Below are 24,467 nucleotides of genomic sequence, written 5' to 3'. Positions count from 1 at the left end.
GTATAATTAATAAAAATTTATCAACGGCATTAATATTTATTTTTTTTATTAAATTATATATTTTATCTATAATATAATAGGGGAATATTTATTTTGTTAAAAATGTCCTCTATTTTTAAATTAATTGTTATTATATTTTTATTATTTAAATTAATTTTAATATTTGAATATATTTAAAATTTTTAGACCTATCTATACTATAACTTCAATTAAATATAAAATTTTATAAAAAATAATTAACTAAAATAAGAAATTAATAAATAAATAATTAAAAAATAAAATTAATCTACATATATAAGAGTGAACATTCAAATTTTTAAAAATATTTTTTATTATTTTTATTATTTAAAAAATAAAAAATAGCCAAAAAAATTAACAAAAAGGTCTATAAAATATGGTCAACATTGATTGCAATAATTTTTTTGATTTAGGATTTGGGAATTATTTTTTTAGAATTTGATTTAGGATTTGAGAGTTAAAGAGTTAAAGTGTCATTAGAACACTAAGTTTAAATTTTAAAAGTATATGTAAAGTTTTTAAAATTAATTAATGTTTTAAAATATAAGTAACTAAAAATGTTGAATTTATAAAAATCAAATAAATAAAGATAAATTTTTATGTTGAATTTTTTTTTAATATTTAATCTATTTTTATAATTAATGGTAAAATTAAATTTAAATATTAAAATTTTAAAAATATTATTCCTAAATTTAGAATGAAATTTTTAGCCATTAATTAATAAAATTAATCACTAAAATTAAGATTTTTAATAATTTAAATAAGTATAAAAAGTTATTAAAATTTTATATCTATTTTTTTAAATAAAAAGGCCTCTTTTAAAAAAAAAATAGAGGGACCAAGCTCCTAACTAACTAAAACGTCGTCCGCGCCTTGTATATATCTATTGTGATAGCATACAAATAAAACAATAAATAAAATAATTAATTTATAAAAATTATTGTGAAACTCTATTTATTAGTTGATCTAATCCATGAAATAAAATATTATCTTCCATTTTCAAATACGAAGTCTGTATATTAAAAAAAAAAGAAGAATTTCATGAAATTTGGGGCTGGGGTTCATAGAAATGGAATTCAACTTTTTGAACAAAAGAAAATAGTGTAATTGGCAAGTTGTTTAATTAAGGGGAATTAAATGCTTGGTATGTTACATTAAAAGTCTCACATATGATGTGGAGTGATAACGATGGCCTAAATACACCAACTAACATAACCTAAGCATTTAACTTTCGGCTAAAAAGTGATTGAAATTTTGGTTTTTAAAGGTAAACAAATATTGTTTTGTTTGCATAGGGTCTAAATCCAATTTTACGAATGGTTTCAATTTTCAAATTCTCAAATATATTTTGTTTGGTTAATATTTTATTCTGACTTCATGAAAAGTTAAGAAGTCAAAGAAGTAATTTATTTATTTCTAATGAAATAATTTATTTTGCCTCTATAAGAATAAGTTACTTTATGAAAAGTTAATTGCTTAAAAAGTAAAGAATCTAAACTAAATAAAACATAAAAATGAAGCCAAATATGAACATGACCTGACCCAATTGATACTCTTTAGACCTCAAGAAAAACTCACATCATACAAGTTAGCCATTTTAACTCATGTCAAACGCCAAAATCCACTATCACAGGCCTTTTTCCTTTGTTTAGAAATTATAATCTTATAAAAATTCAACTTAAATGATAATTTGAGATTTTTTTTTTTAGATTAATGCAACACATTTTAAAATTTTTTAATTCAACTCTTACTTATGCATATATTATGTCACACCTTACTCCTCTGTAAGGTATAACATGTTCCCGTAGAATACCTAATAAACTATCGAATTTCACCTACTGATAATTCATTAAGTACACTATAAGGGATTTTAAAACCATTTTCTTACATTTTGGAAGTGGTGAGCATTTTGGTAGGAACTAAAATCATTTAATTGAAGTTTCAAAACTAGTTAAAACTTTTACCCATTTTATTTTTTCGCAATTTTTATAAAAATTTTGTCAGAGTGCCGTCTGTATTTTGAGAAAATAATTCTTCAAAAACCTATAAAAACACTTCCAATAATTGTTTCCACAACTCCCAACCTCCAATTAATCTCAATTCAACATAACTCAAATCAATTTCACAATTCAATCAAAGTTTGTCATCTCAAAATATTTCGTCATTTAATTTACATTGCATTTAGTACGAAATTCACAAATACAAATCTTAATTTACAAAAAGAAAATTCAAAAATAATATTATTAAAATTTATTATACAACTACTCAACTTTACATTGATACATAAAATATTACAATATTTACATCAATTAACTACAAGGGTATAAATAAATACCCGTACAAAAAAGATCAAAGAAGTTCTTGCCAATCCAGCAGCTCACTTTGCTGCTTTTTCCTTGCCCTTATCTGTGACAGCAAAATAAGCTATCGCTGAGTATAAAAATACTCAGTGGTACACAATAAAAATTGAAATGCAGTATATAAAACATTCCTTGACAAATTCACAATTTGAATATTTCACAATCACATTTCACAAATTATCAAAACTCATTATAGCACAATTTTGGTAAAATAATTTAATAAATACAGTGTTGTCAATTCATACACAACTTAAGTCATGACACAAAATTTTCGATCAATGCCGCGTTGTACACCACGACAAAGCAATCTACAACCCTACTAATCGAAATCAATGAGGGAGGTGGCTAGCTAGTTAATGAGTACTCATCCGATCTACAACCTCAACTGGTAAACCATAGAGGGAGGAAAATAATCGATCTCAACCCCATAAATGGGGAAATAATATGGCACTGTCATGCTAAGTGTGAATCTAAAATCAATTTAAAATAATTTATTCAAATATTGCATACAAAAATCAAATCAATTTCCAAAGTTACATTTTCATTCACAAAGTGGCAACACAAAAGTTCTTAAACTCATAATGCATGCTAAATCAATTTTTCAATGATAAAATGCTTAAATAGGGTTTATTGTGCACAAATCTAACGTGAGTCGCTTCTAGGCCTTGACTCAGTCTCTCGGACTTTCCGAGTCTTTTTCAGCTGAAACACAAAATTTATAGTGTCTCAGTCTCTTTACTTCATAACAATTCCAATAACTAATTCCAATATGTTTAAACTTATATTCTTGCAATTTCATGTTGAGGTTACTATTCATGGTACTATTCAAGCCAATTTATTGATTTTCTAAGGCTTAATAGGTATGGGAACTCCAACTTCACCCACATACCACATTTTGGTCACCAATTTTGTTGGTTTTAGTTGTTTTCTCAAAACTTAGGTCTTTTAGGCAAAATTGTAAATTTTCAGTTTTGGTGTCTTATGTTGAACTGTTCCATTGGTCATTTTGCTATTAGAATTGGGCTAAGTTTTCTTCATAAAAATTGTCCCTTAATGTCTTAAATTTATTCTCCTTTTTGAATCACTCCATTTGGAGTTTTGTAGCTCAAGTTATAGCCATTTAAATCATGGCTGCCGGATTGGACTTAACCCAGATTTTTGGGCATCAAACTGGTTCTGGCAGTTTTAGGTCACCAAATTTGGGTGGCTAAATGACTTGGTTAAGGCATAATTTGGGTTTGTATTCTTCATGAAAGTTTTAGATCTATATCTCAACTTTCCACTGTTAAAATTTCAGGTCATTTAGACCTACCTAGCCCAAGTTGTGGCCAAATGAACAAATACTGTTCATTTGGTCATTTTTGTATAGGTCAGATTGCCTAAGTCTGGATTTGGTCAATTTGTTCACTAGGTTTTAGTCACTTTTTAGGCATAATTCCTAAATGAAAAATGTGTCATTTTGTGTCTAGTTTTATTCCCAATTGGCCTCACACCAATTGGGCTTATAAATTTTCAGTTTTGGTCCCTGAAAGGGACCTTGGTCATGCTGCCTGCAGCATGACTATTTTCAATCCGAATTTAAACTCACTTCTAACACATCTCAATTGGTCACAAATGACCATTTTCCATCTCAAACAAGGTCAAACACACTATTTCACAATTTCTCACATTTTTGTCTTCCAAAAACCTAGATGCCAAACCCTAATTTACACAATTGATTAATTCATACCCAATTTACTACACTAACCACATATTCAGTCTTAATCAATGTCAAATTTATGTCTAAATTAAATTGAACATATCAAAACTTCAAGGTACCATGGCTGGCCGAAATTCATGTTTAGTCCTCTAACAATTGTTTTCGTTTCCATTTTCCATAATTTCTAAGTTTATTCAACCATAAGCATAATAATTAAACTAGCAATTTAAAGTTTAGATTACTAACCTTTATGCAGAATTTTTTTCACCTCTTCAACTTCTTCCTTTCTTCTTTTTTTTTTTGTCGTCAATAGATGAATCAAGGTTCAAGGACAATATTTACTCAAGAAACCTTAGGGAAATTATGGCTAGGTTAGGGTTTATGAAGCTTGAGTCAAGCTTCCATGGAGGTTTCAAGAAAGAAAATGAGAGAGTGACCAAGGGAGAGCTACGGCAATATGGATGAAGAAGACCCAAAAATGAATTTTGTTTTAATTTAATTCCTTTTTTTTTTATTGGTCACTTAAGTAGATAATTATCCCACTTTTCAAAATTTAAAATTAGATTTATTATGTCATGCATTATATCATGCATGATGATGTCATCACTTTTTCACTTTTTCTTTTTCTTTTTTTTTTCTATTTATTTTTCCATTAGTTCTTTAATTTAATTCCCGACTCCAAAATTTTCTTTTCTCAGATTTTATTTGACAGTTAGGTCAGAAGTCAGCTCTCGGGGTCAATTGATCAAATTGTCCATTGCCGGTTCGACCCGGTTTGTAAATAATTCAATATTTCTTCTGGATCCCTAACCTAATTATTTGACTGGTTTAACAATTCTTTTTCGTGATTTTTTCTTTTCCACTGTGTTCACAATAGTCCTATGGACCACAGTATCACATTTTACGGTTCGAAATTTGAGTTTAAATCGACTTCGCAGTCCTTCCCGAGAAGGTCACCCATCGCTGTGACTCTCGGCTCATTTAACTTCTTATGTTCTGTTTTTCTTATTTATACTTAACTAATTGATAATTACTAATTATTTGTGTTCAGGGCTTATCTAGTTGTCTTAGATGTAGTTCTAATCCTCTTAATTATTCGGACCGACACCGGTCACCAGAATAGTGAAATATACCGGGCTATGCAAATAGGGGTGTTACATATTAAATTGAATAATTAAAATTATTTCATTTATTAATTGAAGAAAAATACAGTTTAATGCATTCAATTCAAATTATCCTACTTGATAATAAGTCTTTACAAATTCTTTCATACAATATATAAAATATTTACTTACAATTGGGATTTTCATGGTCCCCTTCTTGATTATCTTTAATAAGTATCGGTTTGGGCTACATTGGTTTGGTAAATTTCAAAACTGAAACCAAAGCAAAATACATCGATTTATATAATTTCCAACCCATAACCAATATAACTCACATGAAAACTATAAAAATTGGACTGCATTAGTATGATTTCATCGGTTTGGATAGTTTCATGTGCACCTCTATGTGTGTACATGAATGATAAAGGGAGAAAGGGGAAAAAGGAAAAAGCTTCATTTGGTTTTCACTATTTACTCCTAGACAATCAAAGCTAAATCTAACAACTTTATAGAAATAATACAAGTTTCAAATTTATCTGAAACAAGAGCAATCGTAGATTGGAACTTAACTGTTAAAAGACATAGGTCTTGTCAATGAAAGAGGAAAATGAGAACAGGTCTTGTCAAAAAGAGTGGAATGAGATCATTTCCAACAAGAACAATATAAACTTTGCAGAAAAATGGAAGCTAAAATATGCAACATACATTAATTAAAAGGTTAATTGAAAATAACAATTACTTACGATGAAGAACAAAATACACTTGAGTTCATTTGGGCTTCAAAATAGCCTTTAGATTTTTAAATTATTTCCCTTGTTGCTAAAAAAGCATCAACATATCCAATTCAGGATTAAATTTGATAGCAAATAAAACAAGTCAATATTGACAAAATATAATTGTTAATAACAATATATTATGAGATCAAGACAATTAGAAAATAGCTTTATTAGTTTCAGAACTTGTACAATTCTTTCCATTCTAGATCTATTCTTTCTTGTAACAAGCACCAATCCATGGCCATATCATATTTTACTGTATTAGGCTCAAGTAAAGAACAATGTGAAGTAAAGAGAGCTTCTTTCTATACCACAAAAAGTATATTTATGTGGGAGGAAGCAAAATAGGCAATAAAAAAGTAGGTGTATTAGTAAAATATATTTTTTACTGGTATGAATCCATTAAAAGTAATTTAAAATATCAATGGGTGTTTTCATGATTGCAATGGTTATAGTTTAAGTTAAAAAAAAAAAAAAAAAAAATCCTTCTTGATATAGATTTGGTGACACTGAATTTTTGACAGACATTTGACCATTGGTAATCTATCAAAAATTTAAAAATTAATTCTCTTTGAATGATCATAGGTGAGTGTTTTCACCGATGACAGTCTCTCTCATTTGTTTTCTGCTGGTTTTTTTGTTTTTTTTTTTCCTCAAAACTTTCAGAATTGTATTCGTTTGGAATAGATTTTTAACATATCTCCCCAAATCTATCGTTGTTGATAGATTTTGAGTGAATAAATCTTATGGTGTTTTCTTTCTCTAATGGAGTTTTTTTTTTTTTTAATTGAGATCTTTTGTTTTTCTTTTGGATAAGAGTATTCTAGGAGGTGCATATCTTTCATTCAATATGAGATCAAAATTTGGAGATCTATAAAGCTCAGAAAAATATCATGAAGTCGAAGAGTGAAGCATTCAGTTCGCACATTGGCCAATCTATGTGCTTTATCAACATTATTGGATCTTCCAAGTTCTTTATATTATTTATGCAAAAGTATAGTATGTTGATTTATACTTATCTTTTGTACTCTATTTCTAATTAATGAAATATTTATTTATTTCTATTAAAAAAATTTAAAAATTAAAAGTTGAATCCTATAGCATTTGGATGTGCCTATAATCCATTCAATTAATATTTATTTAATACATGATTTTAAGTGAAATATATGTCAATAAAAATTGAGAAGTTTACTCTAATTAATATGTGTATTTTTATTTAATAGAAGTCATAATTCATATGGGATATATTATTTTCAAATTTGCTTTGTAAAATAATACAAATTTATTTTTACATTTTATTTCTAAATGCAGAGATTTATTTTATTTATTCAAAAAATAATTAAGTTAATTTCAATCAGTAAAAATGATTCTTTAGTATAAAACTTTAATTTAAAAAAATATAAAATATATTTTATATAATATATATTTTTTAGATAATAAATAAATAATATTTACATATAAAGTTTAAACTAGTGGACTACTTTGTTAATCAAATAAAATTTTAGGGATTATATTGTAATTTACCATTAACTTTCTCAAATTCAATTTAGCCATTTGGCTACAATTGTAACAAATGATAAAGGTTATGTTATAATATAAAAATTTTAAACAAATGATTATAATTATGAATTCACACAAATATTTAGATTTTTTTCATCCGTTAGGCCTATAAACAACATAAATTTTTTTTTTCTCTTCATTTCTCTTATTTAATTTTTCATCTTTTCCCCTGTATATTTAGGGGTTATTTGGTTCAAATGAAATCACAAATTTTATGGAATTCAATTGAATTTCATATATCATGTTTTTAGTTTGTAAACGTTTTAGAATTGAATTCCAAGAATTAAAATTATATGGAATTTGTTATGACTAAAACCAATTCCCAATAAATTTTATGGAATTTGAGATGAATTCCAAAAACTTAAAACAATAAAATTTTTTGAACTAAAATGCTCATGTACTTCTCACAAACACACCCACTCTTTCCTACATTTCCCCCCTTCTCTCTTCCCTCTTTCTCTTCTACATTTCTCTCCCTCTCTCTCTCTCTCTCCTATCTTTCTCTCCCTCTCTCTCCCTACCTTTCTCTAACATAATGAACTTAGACAATGATACTATTTATGTTGTTAAATAAACTTCCCACACACACACACACATATATTATTAATTGATTTATATGTTATTATTAATTGTTATAAATTTATTAGATATAATTTATTTTACATATAATTTTTAATTTTGCTATTTAGGGTAGTTTAGGAGGTGAGAACAAATGAATTTCAATTATGAAATTATGTCAAATATCAATTATATGAAAATTAATTGAATTATACATTTAAATTTTATCATACTAAACTGTGCAATTCATTTCAAATGAATTCTATTCATTTGAAATGTATTCTAAATTTATGGTCAAATTAGACCAAACATGATGTTAAGGATTCAAACAAATGGTAAATTTTTCAGCTACAGTCTCTCCTCATTTTGCTCTCAAGCTTCATCTCTCTCCTAACATTGTCTCTCCCAACATTGATTGTTCCTCTTGCTGATTGTTGTTTGTGTCGACATTCATTTGACATTGTAGCCCATCACCCTTGTCGTCACCGTTGTCATAATTGTTGTCATCGTTCCTCTTTTGCTGCAAAAGGTGTGGTTCCATCTCTAAGGGTGTAAACAAACCAAGCTACTCGAGGCCCAACTTGATAAAAATTTGGCTCAGTTTAAATAAGTCAAGCTTGAGCTTGAATTTTAGGCTTATTTAAGAAACAAGCTCGAGCTTAGTAGTATTTGGCTTAAGTTCGAGTTCAGCTCCTTTCATAAGCTTGCAAGCTGATTTGTTGAATAGGCTTGTGAGTTGACTCATTAAACAGGCTCTTGAGTAGGCTTGTTTATAAAAATATTTAGGCTACTATCTACTAAGAATAAGCATATCTATTTATCTGGATTCTTAATCTCACAATAACTAGACTTCCTCTAAGATAGAAATCTATGATAATCACACTCTTCATCTAAACAAAAATATACTTGATGTCTATATAAGGGGTTCAAGCCTTGATTGTAACGATCAGGCTCTAACTACTAGAGGAATTATCCGCTTTGGCCATAAGCCTCACGGTTTTGTCCCATAGATGGAATGAAAAACTTTTCAGGAGGTCACCCATAATAGGATTTCTCTCAAGCGAGCACGCTTGATCCTGGAGTTCTTCCAACTCTCCAGACCATTTCATCAAAAGGCGCCTTTAGTGATTAGTTCTCCTATTATATATATCATTACTTTCCACTCCCATTCCGATGTGGGATGTGTTTCCTATCTTTCAGAGAACTTTACGCCACGTCCAATGAAATCATTGGGGCACTGCCTTAGGGCCTTGTGGTCCACTAGCTTCTACCACAAGTGTCCTCACTTGTCGCAACGTATTGAGTGAAATTTCGGCTCTGATACCAATCGTAACGGTCAGGCTCCAACCACTAAAGGAATTATCCACTTTGGCCATAAGCCTCATAATTTTGTCCCATAGGTGGAATAGAGAACTTCCCAGGAGGTCACCCATCCTAGGATTTCTCTCAAGCGAGCACGCTTAATCATGGAGTTCTTCCAACTCTCTAGGTCATTCCACCAAAAGCCACCTCTAGTGATTAGTTTCCCCATTTTATATATCATTACTTTCCACTCCCATTCCGATGTGGGACGTGTTTGTCATCTTTCAGGGAGCTTTTCGCCACGTCCAACGAAATCACTGGGGCACTGCCTTAGGGCCTTGTGGAATGATATGACATGGCATATGGAAAGAATAAGATGGATAGTATAACATATGATATAAAATTATTTTTAACAGTAAATAATGGAACCCGCCATATGCTAATAAAAATAGAGGAGACTCCGTCCGGGTCTCCACAAAAATAAGATGTGATAAAAAAAATATTTCTACACGTAAGATAATATAATTGAATTAATATTGTACACGACAAGACAGGATAGAGTACTCCAACACCGAGTGTGACATACCTTGCTCGGCTATACTGTAGGCGGGTAAGGGATGTCACATCGATAGTTAGACAAGTTGTTTTCTTTAGTCAATTATTCTCAATCTCAGTTCCAATTATTAACTTAAGCATCGGAAAGGTTGCCCAAAGCAACCCACCCAGTATTCTCTCTCTTATCTTTATAGGTTTAGACTTGCAAGCAAAATCCAAGAACAACATCAGTATAGACCCATATAAAAAAAAATCTAAGAACAGTATGAGTGGCCCCGTTTATGAAAATGACATAAAAAGAAAACTGTATCTCTTCCTCATATTATTTATGTTATGAACACAACAAGAGAAGAAATCAAACAAGTGGGTGGTTTGTGGTTTGTAACAACTTAACAAAAAAAAATATTATCACTATTGTTCAAGAGTTCCATCAAACTATTTGAGAAAATCTCCAAAAAATATAGTGCCTGCCAAAGAGCCAACAACTGTAAAGAACTCAAGGCTAAAGAGTTTAAGGCATAAGTCTACCCTAAAAGGCATTGACAAGCCTACCATTACACATGTCCACCCAAATAGGCATCGACAAGCTATTCAAGATATAAATCCACCCAAAAAGGCATTGACAAGACACTTTTTAAGGCGTTAGTACACTAACAAAAATGTTCAAGGCAATGGTTTGCCCAAAAATCTCAAAAGGCTCTACACATGGCTACAAGTTTATCATTTAATACACTATTGACATTGAACCTAAAGATTTGTACTCGAATGGGGACTAATGATATAGTAGCACTCTTAAATATAAAAATTATTCACTGAGGATAAGTATCCCTATTTATCTGGATTCTTAATATTATTCTAATTGGACTTCTCTAGGACAAGAATCTACGATAATCAAACTCCTTATCTAAACAGAAGTCTACTTGTTGTCTATATATGGGGCGCAAATCTCCATAGTCAAGTTTGTCTCTGTATTCAATTATTCTCAATCTCAATTCCAATTATTGACTTAAATATTAGAGAGGTTGCCTAAGGCAACCCACTTGGTATTGTTTCTCTTTATTACATGTCCAAACCTGCAAGAAAAATTCAAGAATAGCATCAGTACAGACCCACTGGAAAAAATTTCAAGAGTATTATCAGTTTAGTAGAAGGTAATGTAATATAATATAATCAATTGTATAATGGAATCAAAGTTGTAATATAAATTACATTACTATGTTTGGTTGCAAAATAAAAATATAAGCAATGCAATGTGATAATAATTTTATTTTAATTATTTAATTTATTTATACTATTAATAATAAATGGTAATTATTGCGGTGATTAGTGGCTGAGTATTAGTCATAGCTAAGTGGTAGTGGTGGTGGCGACAATGATGGTTAGGTGTTGGTGGCAAGGTGAGGATAGCGTTGGCGGCAATGGTGGCAATGACTAAGTGATGGTAGCAGTAATAGTAGTCGGGGTGATGGTGGTAGTAGTATTAACAATAAATGAAAAAAAATTAAAACAAGTAATTATTATTACATCCATTTTTGAATGTAATAATCATTATGTTACTTTTACGTAATTAATTATATTATATAATTATCATTTTATTGCGTCAATTTTTTTCTTGTGTTATAAAACAACGTAATCAAATATGCAATGTAATTACGATTATATTACAGTTTTGATTACGTCATACCAAACATGAACTTATATTAGTTATTGTATTATAATGTTGTAAATATATTAATTTTATTTATTATTATATTTAATTTTATTTATTTATGATTATTCTAAAAATAATTTATTATTTTAAAAAAGATATAATCAATTTATAAAATATATTTAAAAATATATAGTTATTTACGTTTTACATTTAGTTTGTTTTATAAAAATAAGTTAATTTTTATATGAGAAATAAAATTAATTTATCAAATAATAAATATATTCTCTCAGCATAACATTATGGTAAGCAAAATAAAAATTATATTTATAAAATATAATTATTTGTAATTGAAGGTCATTATTGTACAGATCAGCCATGGAGTTGTTGAGCATTATCAGTATTGTACAGTATTTTAGGTATAGTACAATATTAAAAAAAAACTGAATGTCAGAATTTATGAATTGGATACCGTTACGTGAATTTGTTATATAAATAATTAATTAAATATAAAATATATTTTTTAATAACATTAATAAATTTTTATATAATATAATTTAAATAAATAAAATTAAAATATTTTTTAAAATTATAAATTTTTAAAATATAAATTGTTAATAAAAAATATATTTTTATATAGATTATTAATTAAAATAAATAAATCTAAATGAATTTAGATATTATTCGGATATCAATAACTAAAGTTAGTATATGTTTGGATAATTTAATATTAATCTCATTAGAATTTGAGATACAGTTCAAGTTTTGTAAATATAAATTAGGTTGAAGCTCAAATGAATGATTTTTGTTTTTAAATTCAGGTGGAGTGACTTTCGTAAGTATCCTATCTATTGTCATACCCTTACTTGTCTTAGGTTCCTACTCTCTTGCATTTGCATAGTTGTGCTATATTGTACGGATCTAACGGGTTCTCAAAAAATATAATTAAAAAAAAAAGTTTCTTGCAGGAGTTATAAATATTTTTTAATAAAGAAAAATTATAATTTTACTCGTTTGTATGCACCTAAGTATAGGGAAGGAGTTACAAAGTCACAATATTAAACTCTTGAATTTATTAAGCTCTTGAAGTCTGACTGTATTATTGCTTTTATAAGGTGTGAAAAAAAGGGAAGAATCCCAGCATAGTCTAACCATGATTATGCTTTACTAATTTAATCCAACTTTGAGTATGGGGGTAGAAAGATTGGTTCATTGATGACCGCATTCACAGCACTAACCATCTTGTGTGGACTTGAATAGCCATCATCATCCAAGTAAAAGAGGTGCAAGGTCTTGCTCGTCTTCCAAAACATATCTTTGCAAGCTTTAGGAACCACGCTTCTTTTTGTTTGCTGCACCATTCTCAGTAATTCTCTCCTATGGCTCTCTACGAGTCTTGCAACCTCCTCCTGAGCCTCCTTTTCAGTTATGGCTCCACGATCATGTTCTATAGTTAATGAAACACTATTCAGCTTTCCTTGTGCACCTTCTCTCTGCAAGTTAATTTGCATCAATGCACAGATGGAGTGTAAAGAAGAAGTTGGTGAATAGAAATTAATACATGGTTATTATATTTATATACATTGAAGAAATTAACAAAGCTACGTGTATATACCTTAATGGATGCACGATCATTTAGAAGTCGCCCAATCATGCTGAGATGCATGAAGAGATTATTGTACTCCTTTGTTTCTACAACTTGCTCAGAGAGTTTAAAGCCCAGAAAATAAAGTGAGGTGAGAATAATAGGTCCTAAGCCAAATGATACATATCCATTTGTAATGTACTCATACATTGTCGGCACTAGTTTGTTTCTTGCCCACTCAGCTTCCTTTAACATGGTATCCAGCAGATTGATCCACTACACATACGATAGACACACATTATTATGATAATTAAACACAAAAATTTAGCAACTAATTAATTAAAAAGAACATGTACTTCCTACAATATCAATCAAGTGCTTTCTAACGCATCGGCCTTGTTGTTTTCTAGCCTTGTCAGCAATGTCATTAGTTGTGCCATAAATTGAATAAAAGAGTATCTCCACATCTTTGGACTTGAATCCAATGGTTGAGTGATCATCCCATCTGAGTTCCATGAGATCTTTTGTCAGATAAATTAGAAAATGGATAATTGATTAGAAAAAAATGGATAATTGATTAGAAGATGGAGTATATATACACACATATATACCTATGAACCAATTCAATGAGGTTTAATAGCTCCTCCATCGAACCACCTAAGTCGAAGAAATCATCGACAATAGTAACTAGAACAGACATTTGGGCCCATGATATTCGAGCATCAGAGAGATGAGGGTGGGAAAGGACTGCAGCAATGGAGAAATAGGAATATGCGATCTTCTGCCTTGCAAACTTTAAATTTTTAAAACTATTTTCTTCGACCCATCTGCTTAATTTTATTAGAAAATACAATTTTAATTAATTATTCATAGAAATTCTTTCTTCTTAGAGGCAGGGGAAAACAAAACAACAATAAAGCAGATAAATTACCTCTCCAGATATTCCATTTCTTTACGGTATATAGCTTGACACTTATTGAAGTCTTGAAATGAAAGCATCAAGAGATCTCTGTTATCAATATTGAAATACCTATAAAGAAAAAAAAAAGTGAAAGATAATAATTTTTATTATCAAAAAAATATAATAAGAGATGTCACATTACCTATAAGATGTTTTAAGAAGTGAAATGTCATCTACACTGTAATTCTCAATATAATGACGGCTTTCAATTCTTTCCAAATTGGCATATGGATGTTTCAGAGCATAATCCACCTGTCGATTTAATATTCTTTAATTATTTTTAATAAAAGAAAAACATAAATTGAAGCTATAATATGTTTATTGTGTACCTCATTATGCAAACTCTTATCTTGAATCGTCCCAACTAACTTCTTTTCAAGATAAGTTCTTGTCCAAGCATAAATTCTTTCCAGAACAGGTTCATTTTGAAATATTGTCATCTGTGAAGCCTTGTATAACTCCCAAACAGACTTTACATTACTCGTTGAATTTAAGACATTTTCTTGTCTGTCAAAATTTACCAATGTATCTGCATGCAGCAAGACGTATTTATTCAAGTGGTAAGCTAAGTACAAACTCTCAAACACCTTAAATTCATAGATGGAAAAATTTTTACCTGAAGAGATTTCGTATCCATTCATCCGTAGGAGACGAAATGCCATGGCAAGACATGCAGGGTCTGAAAATATTTCTTCACTGCCTTGCGTCCAGGATCTGTTCACCAAACCACTTAATTATTTCGTTTCCTAATTACTGGAGGGTTTCAGTGGAGAATCACCTGTATATGTCGTCTAGTGTGGTTGCTATTACTTCAGTGAAATGTCCATCAATTCCAAGCTTTGCCAAATTGTCGATCATATAGAGACGAGGATGGATATTCAATGGATAAATGGTAGGAACTGGAAAAAAAAAATTTACTCAATATATCAATCTGAAAAATGCCACAACTTATATTAAGAATAAAACTATGTATGATCACCTGCTTTGTCGAATTTTTTCATCAGTGAAGACAGGTAATCTAAACATTTTCCATCATGAAAATGAATAAAAGCAGCTGCAGTTGCAGATGGTGAATTGAAGAGCGAGCCGTTGCTTCTTTGATATTTCATTAGCTCTTGCCAATCATTTAATCGGGTCAGCCCCTCTGCAACGTATGCAAGACGGTTTGTCTCGCCCTGGAAACTGCGCGCACATGGAAGAAATTGGTATTAAAATATAACACCAAGTCATTAATTGTTTATAATAGTTGAATAATAAAAAAAAAAAAAAAATACAACTATATATATTATGCCTTTTAATTTCTAAATCTCTCTTCAGAAGCATTCCCTCTATTGAAGAGTTGTTGAAAGGAAGATTCAAGCCCGTGTCTCTAGCATGATCAATCATGCCTGGAAATATTATATCAAATCCACGCGGAGAACGTTGATGCTTGTCAGTGGCAGCCCAAATGTTAGAGGCTATGAAGTCCAGACCTTTATGCACAAGTTTGTCACCAACATTCCACTTGTGCAGAGCTAGTAGACAGGCCAATGTGGAAGAGAGTGAGTCTTTAATTAGGAGGGGATGAGCGGGATCAAAAGCCCATGAACCATCAGGCTGTTGATTCTCCATAATCCAGTTCAGGCATTGCGGGAAAAGAGGCTGCTTGGAACTATTCTGGGAGGGTACCATCGCAACCCATGCAGTGTCATACGAGGAAACTGATAGCTCAACCTCATCTTTCTTTAACATATCTCTGATTTTTCTAAGTGAAGTTTTTGTATTCTGTAAGAAAAATATGGAATTTGTCCATCTTAACTAATTGTTTAAATAGATTAATAGTTTGTAAGAGAGAGAGAGAGAGAGATAGAGAGAGAGACATTGCTTACAACAACTTTCTGCGGCTTTCTGTTGAGCAGTTGAGATGGGTCTGCTCAAGCTCAACACAAGACGAAATAAAAGACTTGCTCATTAATATCAAAATGTGTTAAAAATATATAAAAGTGTGTATCTAACCTTGTTTTTCTATTACCTGGTGAGTTTGGCTTTCCTTTTGTGCTTTGTGCTAGCACAATCTTGAGAGTACCACAGGTGGCTGCAAGGTATAGATTAGTCATTTGGAATGGGTCGTACTTAGTTTTGCAGGAAATAAGAAAGAGAGAGCTAATGGCTTGCTTTCTGAATTGTTTGTAATATATATGGGTTAAGTTAGGCAAATGGCGCCGAGATTGGCAATAATTACAGGTTCACCACTGAAAATGATTGGAGGAATTGACTGATAAAGTCTTTGTTAATATTTCTGATGCTAAAAGCAAGAATTAATAATATCCATATACCGTTAAATTTTTTATGAAATAATAATATTAAAATTATATTTAAAATTAAATTTTAATAAATGAAAAATATAAAATGAAAACTATTTAAGTTATTGAGGCCCATAAAAATAATTTTAGTTGGTGCAGGAGGAGGATATTTTTGTGGTCCTACAGATATCGTGGATGGTGGATGACCACACAAGTGTTTTTTTTTTTTTTTTTTTTTTTTTAAATAACAATAACAACAGAACTGCTTAATATTTTATGAATATCAAAAAGAAAATTAAATATTGTATTACTCAATATTTTTATATAAAATTTAAAAATATTATTAAAATTTATTAAATATAACTTAATGAATATTAAAATTTTATTTTAAATAATAAAAAAATTAATTATTTATTTTTTTTATTTATATATTTTAGGTGTTATATTTAATTAATTTATATATATTTAATTATTTTTTAATAAATCATTAATTGAATCATTAATCCATTAATTGAACTATTAACTCATTCACTCTCTCTTTATCGAGTCAACTTTTGGACTGGGTTTAATAATACTGATTTGAGCAAATCCTTTTAGGATAATAAAGTCAAAATAAAATTGTAGACAATAATTTTAAAATTCTCACAAGAATAAATTAAGGAATAATAATATTGATTATAAATAAAAGTGAAGAGAGGAGATAAAAGAAAAAGAGATAATGAATTTCTATTTAAAACTACTGCTATTTATAAAATATTTGCATATATTCAAATATATACAATAATTCATTTTGTATCTATTAAAATAATCATATTTATTCTCTAGTACCTTTTATAACAGATATAATAATTTACTTCATATCTTCTAGAAAAATTATATATATTCACTTCTACCTCTTGAATAAAATAATTATATCTGTTAATACATACCTTTTTGAACAGATTTAATTATTGGTAATAAATAGTTTCTTTTGATACTTTCTAATGAACTATATTTAGTAGATGAATTTTATTATATACTTTAATATATATGAATCGAATATAGATAAAAAAAATTATATAAATATATTATTTATATTAATTTCAAAAATTAGGTAAATTAATAAGTGAATTTGTGTAACACCTCAAATTTTTAAAATTTTCATTTTGTGGGTAAATATTAATATTTTATTTTATTTAAATTTTGAAAAATTATTTGAGATTTTTCAGATTTTAAAAATCGGGTTCTATTTTTCGAAAGTATAGAAATTTGATGATTTTTAAAAATTAATTTAAAGACCATGTGGCAAAACTAAAAATATATTTGGACTCTAAAAATTTTTCTGAGTTTTCTGAAATTTTTTCAGAATTTTTGGACCTCGTTTTTTGTCTCAAGACAGAGTAAAAATTCAATTTCGGGTACCCTGAATCGAACCGGACAGGATCGGACCGGCCTTCTTCTCCTTTTTCTTCTCCCCCGCGCATTCCCGTCGCCCTTTCTCTCTCTCCCGTTTTCTCTCTCCTCCCTCCTCCCCAAGCTGTGTCGCCACCACCCAGCCCTCTCCAGCTTACCGGCGCACCTCCAGGCCTCTTCCCCGCCGCCAGCTGACGCTCCAGGTGACCAGAAACGTCGCGCGAAGACCCAACTGCCCGCGCTCGCCATTTTGGCTTCTCGGCCAAAATTCGGCCGATCCGACCACCGTTTAGGCCGGGTCTTGTGTCTAAACTCATCTACACCTCGATAGCTTTCCATAGACACCAAGAATACCAAAATCCATCGAGAAGTTTGCCCAATTTTTGTCCGGGAAGTTTTAGTCCATTTTAATTTTTGGGCTAAATTTCTCACAAACCGTGAACCCCACGAGAAAACCAAGAGTATCAGAGCACTCCACTCGTCGAGAGCTTCTCGGCAATATAAATTTCAAAATTTTCCGACACCGTTTTTCGGTGGGTCCCACGAAACTTCGTAGTGTTTTTTCGAGCACTAAATGAGTTTAGAAAATTTTGTAAAAATTATGTACTAACCCCCGTGTTGTGGGCTTCGTGTAGGTACCTTCAATTCACGGAAATTCAACGGTTGCCCAGGTTTGCAAATTTTCGGCCAGACAGACAGGCTACCGAAAAAGTCTTGGAATTAGATCGAGATTTTGGCTACCCCACCATTGTCAAATGTCCCGAGCGCGTCCCTGGAGTCAGAATTGGCATAGGTAAACCTGAACCTTGTTTTTTCATAATTTTCTAGTGCTTGAATTGGATAAAAAATTCATAAAATATTTGTAGTAGCTCAGAAAATTATAATTCCTTTTGCATTAGCTTAGTAATGATGCTAAGGACCTCGGGGCAAAGTTTTAGATTTTTTAGAACTCATTTGGATAGTTTTTGCAAAAGGGTTAAATTATAAGGACTAAACTATAATTTTACATATTGTCATTTATGACTGTTTGGATGGGCCCAGGAGGGGCTGTGTGATGTGATTGAGTTGTGGGTGTATGGCTTGTGGATATAGAAGTGTATTTTTAAGCCTTTTTGTAGGTTAGGTAGGTCCTAGGTATAAGGGAGACTCTGCCGGATTTTCGACACGACTTATGACATATTTGGTCTTTTCTTAGTTTGTATTAAGTCAATTGTATTAAATAATTGTAATAAAATTTTCAGGTGAGTCTGACCTTTCCTCCTCTCGCCACCGCCACAAAGAATCGCGTTAAGTCTGTGAGTAAAATATTAATTTTAATTGTAATTTCGATATTATTATATGTTCAAGCATGCTCATGCATCACTTATATGTATGTATCTATGTAGTTAAACAATAGGCACATTTTACGTTGCATTCATAAATGTTGAAGTGCCATGGATGTTGTTTGTGGTGATTTGGAGCAGTGTGTGTGCGTTGGCGTGCGTGTGGTATAGTGTTGGATATGGACAGGACGGGTAAACACGACTTGAGATCTTCACTGGGACCCAGTCCTTCGGGGTAGACACAGCTTGAGTTCTTCACTAGGACCCCGTATTGGTTTATTAAGCGAAATTCCGGCTTGGGATCTTCGCTGGCAGAGGTTGGATTAAGAGGGCTATATAGGGGATCAGCTCCCATATATGTATTATTTGACAGTGTTGGGTGTGTGAGTGCTCCAAATTGCCTTTTTGATGTGATTTGTATGAAATCTATGACGATGTTGCATTTCACTCTACAGGGTGCATTAGTTTTAGATAGCCATAGAGATTATGGTTAAAATTGATATTTTACTCTCTGAGTCGAATGCTCACTCCTGTTCATTATTTTTCCAAGCTATAGGAGGATTATTGTTGTAGTTAATCTACTTTTCTTCTTTGCAAGTCGTATATTAATGTCTGTAATATTTGTATAATTCTGTTAACTCCTAGAATTTCTGCATGTGTTAGAAATATTTATTTGATTTGGGTCTATAATATAATTTTCCATGTTGGACCTATAAACTTATTATATGCATGTATGTTAGACTGGATGAGGGAGCTGAGCTCCCATTTGACTTATGTTATTATGAGTATGTGGAGGGTGAGCTAAGCTCCCCAATTGATTATATATTGTGTTTACAGGTCGGGTGAGTCAAAAACTTCCCTTTAAAAGATCCATTTTATGGCCGGACTCTGTTCGGTTGAATTCTTGAAATTGGGTCCAAATGGGCCTTAGAGTTGGGTTGAGGAATAGTTAGGCTTACTACGGGCCTCGAGGGCTTTAGGCTGGCACAAGTCCTAGTGCCAGTCCAACTCATAAGTTGGGTCATGACAAATGTGATATCAGAGCTTAGGCTCCAGATTCATAGGGAATATTCGTCTAAAGTGTTGGGAAGAGTTTACTAGGAGTCACATGTGGAAAATAGGGTCCACATTTATCTTGCATTGTCATCTTTGCTTCTAGTTTCTGCCTTACATAATTGTGTGTAAATATGAGTCTATAGAGTTGTGTAACATGCCATTTTGAAATTTTGTGGGCTAATGCTATTGAATTTCAGGAAAATGCGTAGAAGCAGGAGAGTTGCCATTGCACTAGAACCAGATGTGCCTGACGAGGTGTCAGCACAGGATGAGGCGCCTGCCCCGAGGAGGCGGGGTAGGAGGCCTAGAGCTGCTCAAGTAGAGGAGCAACCACCACCAGTTCAGGAGCAGTCTTTTGTGGCCTCGGGTCCCATGGACCCAATGGCAGCTACTCTAGCTGGTTTGCAGAGAACCATCGATATGATGGCACAGTATATGGTCCACCCTCCTCATCAGCAGCAGTCTACAGCACCAAGAGGGGAACCTTATAAACAAATAATTAATTTCAAGAAGTTGGTGCTGGGTACTTATGATGTGACAGATGATGCCTATCGGTTTTTGGATTCCTGTAAATAGGAAGGGACAGAGTTGTAGTTGACTGAGAGGAGACTTATAGAGTGTGTGCAGCATGTCATGGGGCCTATGCCTAGACAATAGATGAATGACTACATATTACCTCAGATGGAAGATTTGTCATGGACCCAGTTTATGGAGCTATTTATCAACAGGTTTGTGCCAAAAAGTTTCAAAGATCAAAAGCAGTGGGCCTTTGAGGCCTTAAGGCAGAATGGCAGGTCTATAGATGACTATGCTATAGAATTTCTGGAACTGAGCAGATATGCCCCTATAGCAGTGGCTACAGAAAGTATGAAGGTAAAAAGGTTCCTAAAGGGGCTGGACAAGAGGTATGCAAACCTGGCCATGATGTCGGATCAATCTTTTGATATGATAGTTGATCGAGCCCGTAAGATTGAGATTAGCTACACAGGAGATGACAGTAGAAGAGCAAAAAAAAAAAATAGAGCAAAGGGTTCTTCAGGTATTCCCCACATGGGTACTACGGATAGCGGAGTCCAAAGTAATTACAGAGGAAGAAATAGGAATAAGAAGAGTGATTTTAGACACAAATCTCGAGGATTCAGACTGTGCAGAGATCATGATCCAGCAGTGGGTTTGAAGTAGCAGCCTTGGTGCAGTTCAGGATCCTCCTTTGCACCTTGCGCACAGTGTGGAAGAGGACATTCAGGACCTTGTATGATGAATTCAGTAGTATGTTTCAGGTGTGGCCAACAAGGTCACTTTGCTAGGGAATGCCCCGTGTTTAACAAGCCACAGATGGGGTCACAGGGTTCTGTTGCAAATGTTTCTTGTCAGTTTTATCCTGGTACTTCTAGCATGGCAGGCAGCCAGTTCAGTGGCCAACAGGGCCGAGGACAAGGAGGACGTGAATTTGAAGGCAGATCAGGAGGTATAAGTCAGTATCAGGATTCTGCAACGCAAGGTAGGGGTCAAGCTCGAGTTTTCACCCAAACCCACTAGGATGCTCAGGCTTCCAATGCAGTTGTGGCAGGTATTCTTCCAGTCTGTTCCTATGAGGCTCGTGTTTTGATAGATCCAGGTGCTACGCACTCATTTGTCTCCCCAGTGTTTGCCATGAGATTGGGTAGGAACCCTACAACTTTGGAATGCCCTTTGTCTGTAGCTATCCCGCTTAGTGACAACATAGATATAGACATGGTTTTTCCGGGTAGCCCAGTAGTAGTGGATGGAAAGATCCTCCCAGCAGACTTGGTTCCTCTACCAGTAATGGATTTCGATGTAATTTTGGAAATGAATTGGTTGACAACTCATTGCGCCACTTTAGACTGTAAGAACAAAAAGGTGTATTTTCACATACATGGTGTGGAAGAGTTTAGCTTTGATGATGACAGGAGCGTGGCTCCATATAATTTGGTGTCAGCAATTAGTGCTAGAAAAATGTTGAGGCATGGATGTCAAGGGTATTTGGCATTGGTGAGAGATATATCTGTAGAAGGTGTCAATATGGAAAATGTTCCTGTTGTCAGAGATTTCATGGATGTCTTCCCTGAGGGGCTTCCAGTGTTACCACTAGGAAGGGAAATAGAGTTCTGCATTGATGTTGTGCCGGGTATAAACCCCATATCAATGCCACCTTACAGGATGGCACCAGCGGAATTGAAAGAGTTAAAGGAGCAACTACAGGAGCTTTTAGACAAGGATTTCATGCGTCCGAGCACTACACCTTAGAGTGTAACACCCTCCCGGTAGCAACTCCGTACATTCTACTGTTTCGGTGACCGGTGTCGGTCCGGACAGCTAGAACGTCCGAAAAAATATTTAAACTAAAGTCAGGAACCATAATTAGCTCAAATATTAATAAGAAAAATTTAGTAAAAATTTTAGAAAGAAAATACAACCAAGTCAAATGAGCCGGTGCCCAAGCGATGGGTAACCAGAGGGAAGTTGCGGTTCTCGCAACTAGGAGCCCTAGACCTGGGGAAAAATTCATAAAATAATTTTTGGGACTCCAGAGAAGGGTCATTGAGGTTCCTATGGCATTAGAATGCCAAGAAAATATTTAGAAAAATTTTTCAATCGGTACAGGCAATTTTGACCCGTTAAGCCAAACGGAGGGCATTTTGGTCATTTCGCCTTCAGAGGTGATTTTTGGCCGACTTGTCCAGTTAAGTAAATAATTAATATGACATAAAATATGAAGAAACATTACTAAAAATTAAATTGAAATTGAGTAGTGATGAAAAGAAAAGAAAAATAAAAAAAAAGCTCATTATGACATCTTTATGATGTCATTTAAAAAGCTACCACCAATCACATTTAAACAAACAATTAACTAACTAATAAAAGAGATAAATGAAGACCAAAACAATTAAAAAAACACAGCAGCCATCCTCTTCCTCCCAACCAGCCGAAACCCTTGCCCTAGCCAAACCTCCATTAAAACCATCAAAAAGCTTCATTTCTCTCTTGTTTCCACTACTAAACCCTAAACCCCTTTCATTAAAACTTGTCCACTCATCTTGGGAAAGTGTTTGGCAGCCTAGAAAAGGAAAGAAAGTGAAGTTTGAGCTTGGAAAAATCTGCCCTACAAGAGGTTAGTGCCTATTTACACTTATACCTCTTTTATTCCATGTTAATAATAAGTATGAATTTGTGAATCAAATGAATAAAAGTTAAGTGTATGTACCCCATGGATTTCGGCTGCCCCTAAGGAAGGAACAAGATTGAGTGTTTTTGATGGACTTGGAGTGAACTAGAGATTATGTTTAAAGTATGTAAATATAAGTATAATGGATTAGTTAGTTAATTAAGGTATGTTGTGAAAACTCATAATGGGAATTAGGGTTTTGGGAGTGAAATTTAGACTTGGCTTATGAAGTGGTAAGTGAACATTATAAGGGTCAATTAGTGACCATTTGAGGTAAGTTGACCATAATTTGAAGAGATTTAGAGTAATACAAACTGAATTGGTGGGCTGCCTAATGAGTGCAGCAGGGTGGCTGTGAGTCCAGCCTGTTTTGACTGCCATATCTTTGGCTGTGTAGGTTCAATTGGTGTTTGGCAAATTGGACATGAAACTAGACATATAATGGCACAATTTTTCTGAAGAAAGCATGCCCAAAAGACCAAAGCAAGTGGACCAAAAGTTGGCTCCAATCCGGATACCTTGCAAGCAGATTCTGCAGAATGGCCAAATGAACAGTAACTGTTCATTTGGCCATAACTCATTATAAAATGGTCCATTTGACCTGAAATTTTTACAGAAACAAGATAAGACAAAGACAAACAACTTTCATGAAGAAACCTACCCCAAATTATGACCAAAACCTATCCAACAAGGCAGTGGCAGTCACTGTTCATTGTACTGTAGATTTGGTAAATTCTGCAGTTTTCCAATCCAGCCAGCTGTGGTTTTTGGACCATATCTGGAGCTACAAAACTCCAAATGGAGTGATTCAAAAAAATAAATTCAACTAGACAAAATAAGAAACAACTTTCATGTTTACCATTTCCTCAAATTTCCACTGTAACAGTCCCTAATGGAACAGTAAATTTATGGTACAAAAACTGAAAATTCTGCCCCTTAGTGCTAAGCTTGGAAATGGAATTGGTGATTAATTCCAACAAGTTTTAAATACAAAATGTGGTACATTGGGAGTGTTAAAACCAATGCACCTATTTTCTATCCAAAAGTCAACATTTTTGTTGACCAATGAAGTGAATAGTGACACCAAAACTTGAAATTCAAAA

At 32.4% G+C, this 24,467-nt stretch overlaps 1 protein-coding gene across 4 annotated transcripts; it reads right to left on the bottom strand.

Annotated features, from left to right (window-relative positions):
- Positions 1–12,635: 12,635 nt before the first annotated feature.
- Positions 12,636–16,266, bottom strand: LOC131170580 (ent-kaurene synthase TSP4, chloroplastic-like). 4 transcript variants are annotated; one of them, XM_058129911.1, is made up of 13 exons: positions 16,137–16,266; positions 15,985–16,034; positions 15,417–15,889; positions 15,105–15,307; positions 14,904–15,024; positions 14,742–14,839; positions 14,455–14,654; positions 14,268–14,377; positions 14,096–14,194; positions 13,776–13,991; positions 13,528–13,669; positions 13,195–13,440; positions 12,636–13,072 (listed from the first exon to the last, which is right to left on the bottom strand). In XM_058129911.1, the coding sequence occupies exons 1-13, from the start codon at positions 16,219–16,221 to the stop codon at positions 12,752–12,754; spliced, it is 2,364 nt and encodes a 787-aa protein (XP_057985894.1). In that variant the 5' UTR covers positions 16,222–16,266; the 3' UTR covers positions 12,636–12,751. The 4 variants fall into 4 exon arrangements, with proteins under 4 accessions (XP_057985894.1, XP_057985895.1, XP_057985896.1 ...); XM_058129912.1 differs by having other exon boundaries at positions 15,994–16,034; XM_058129913.1 differs by lacking the exon at positions 15,985–16,034 and having other exon boundaries at positions 16,121–16,236.
- Positions 16,267–24,467: the final 8,201 nt, after the last annotated feature.

The sequence above is a fragment of the Hevea brasiliensis genome, chromosome 11 (assembly GCF_030052815.1).
Source record: "Hevea brasiliensis isolate MT/VB/25A 57/8 chromosome 11, ASM3005281v1, whole genome shotgun sequence".
Lineage (NCBI taxonomy): Eukaryota > Viridiplantae > Streptophyta > Magnoliopsida > Malpighiales > Euphorbiaceae > Hevea > Hevea brasiliensis.
The sequence above is the reverse complement of the archived record's forward strand: the minus strand, read 5'-3'. Positions and strand labels throughout refer to the sequence as shown.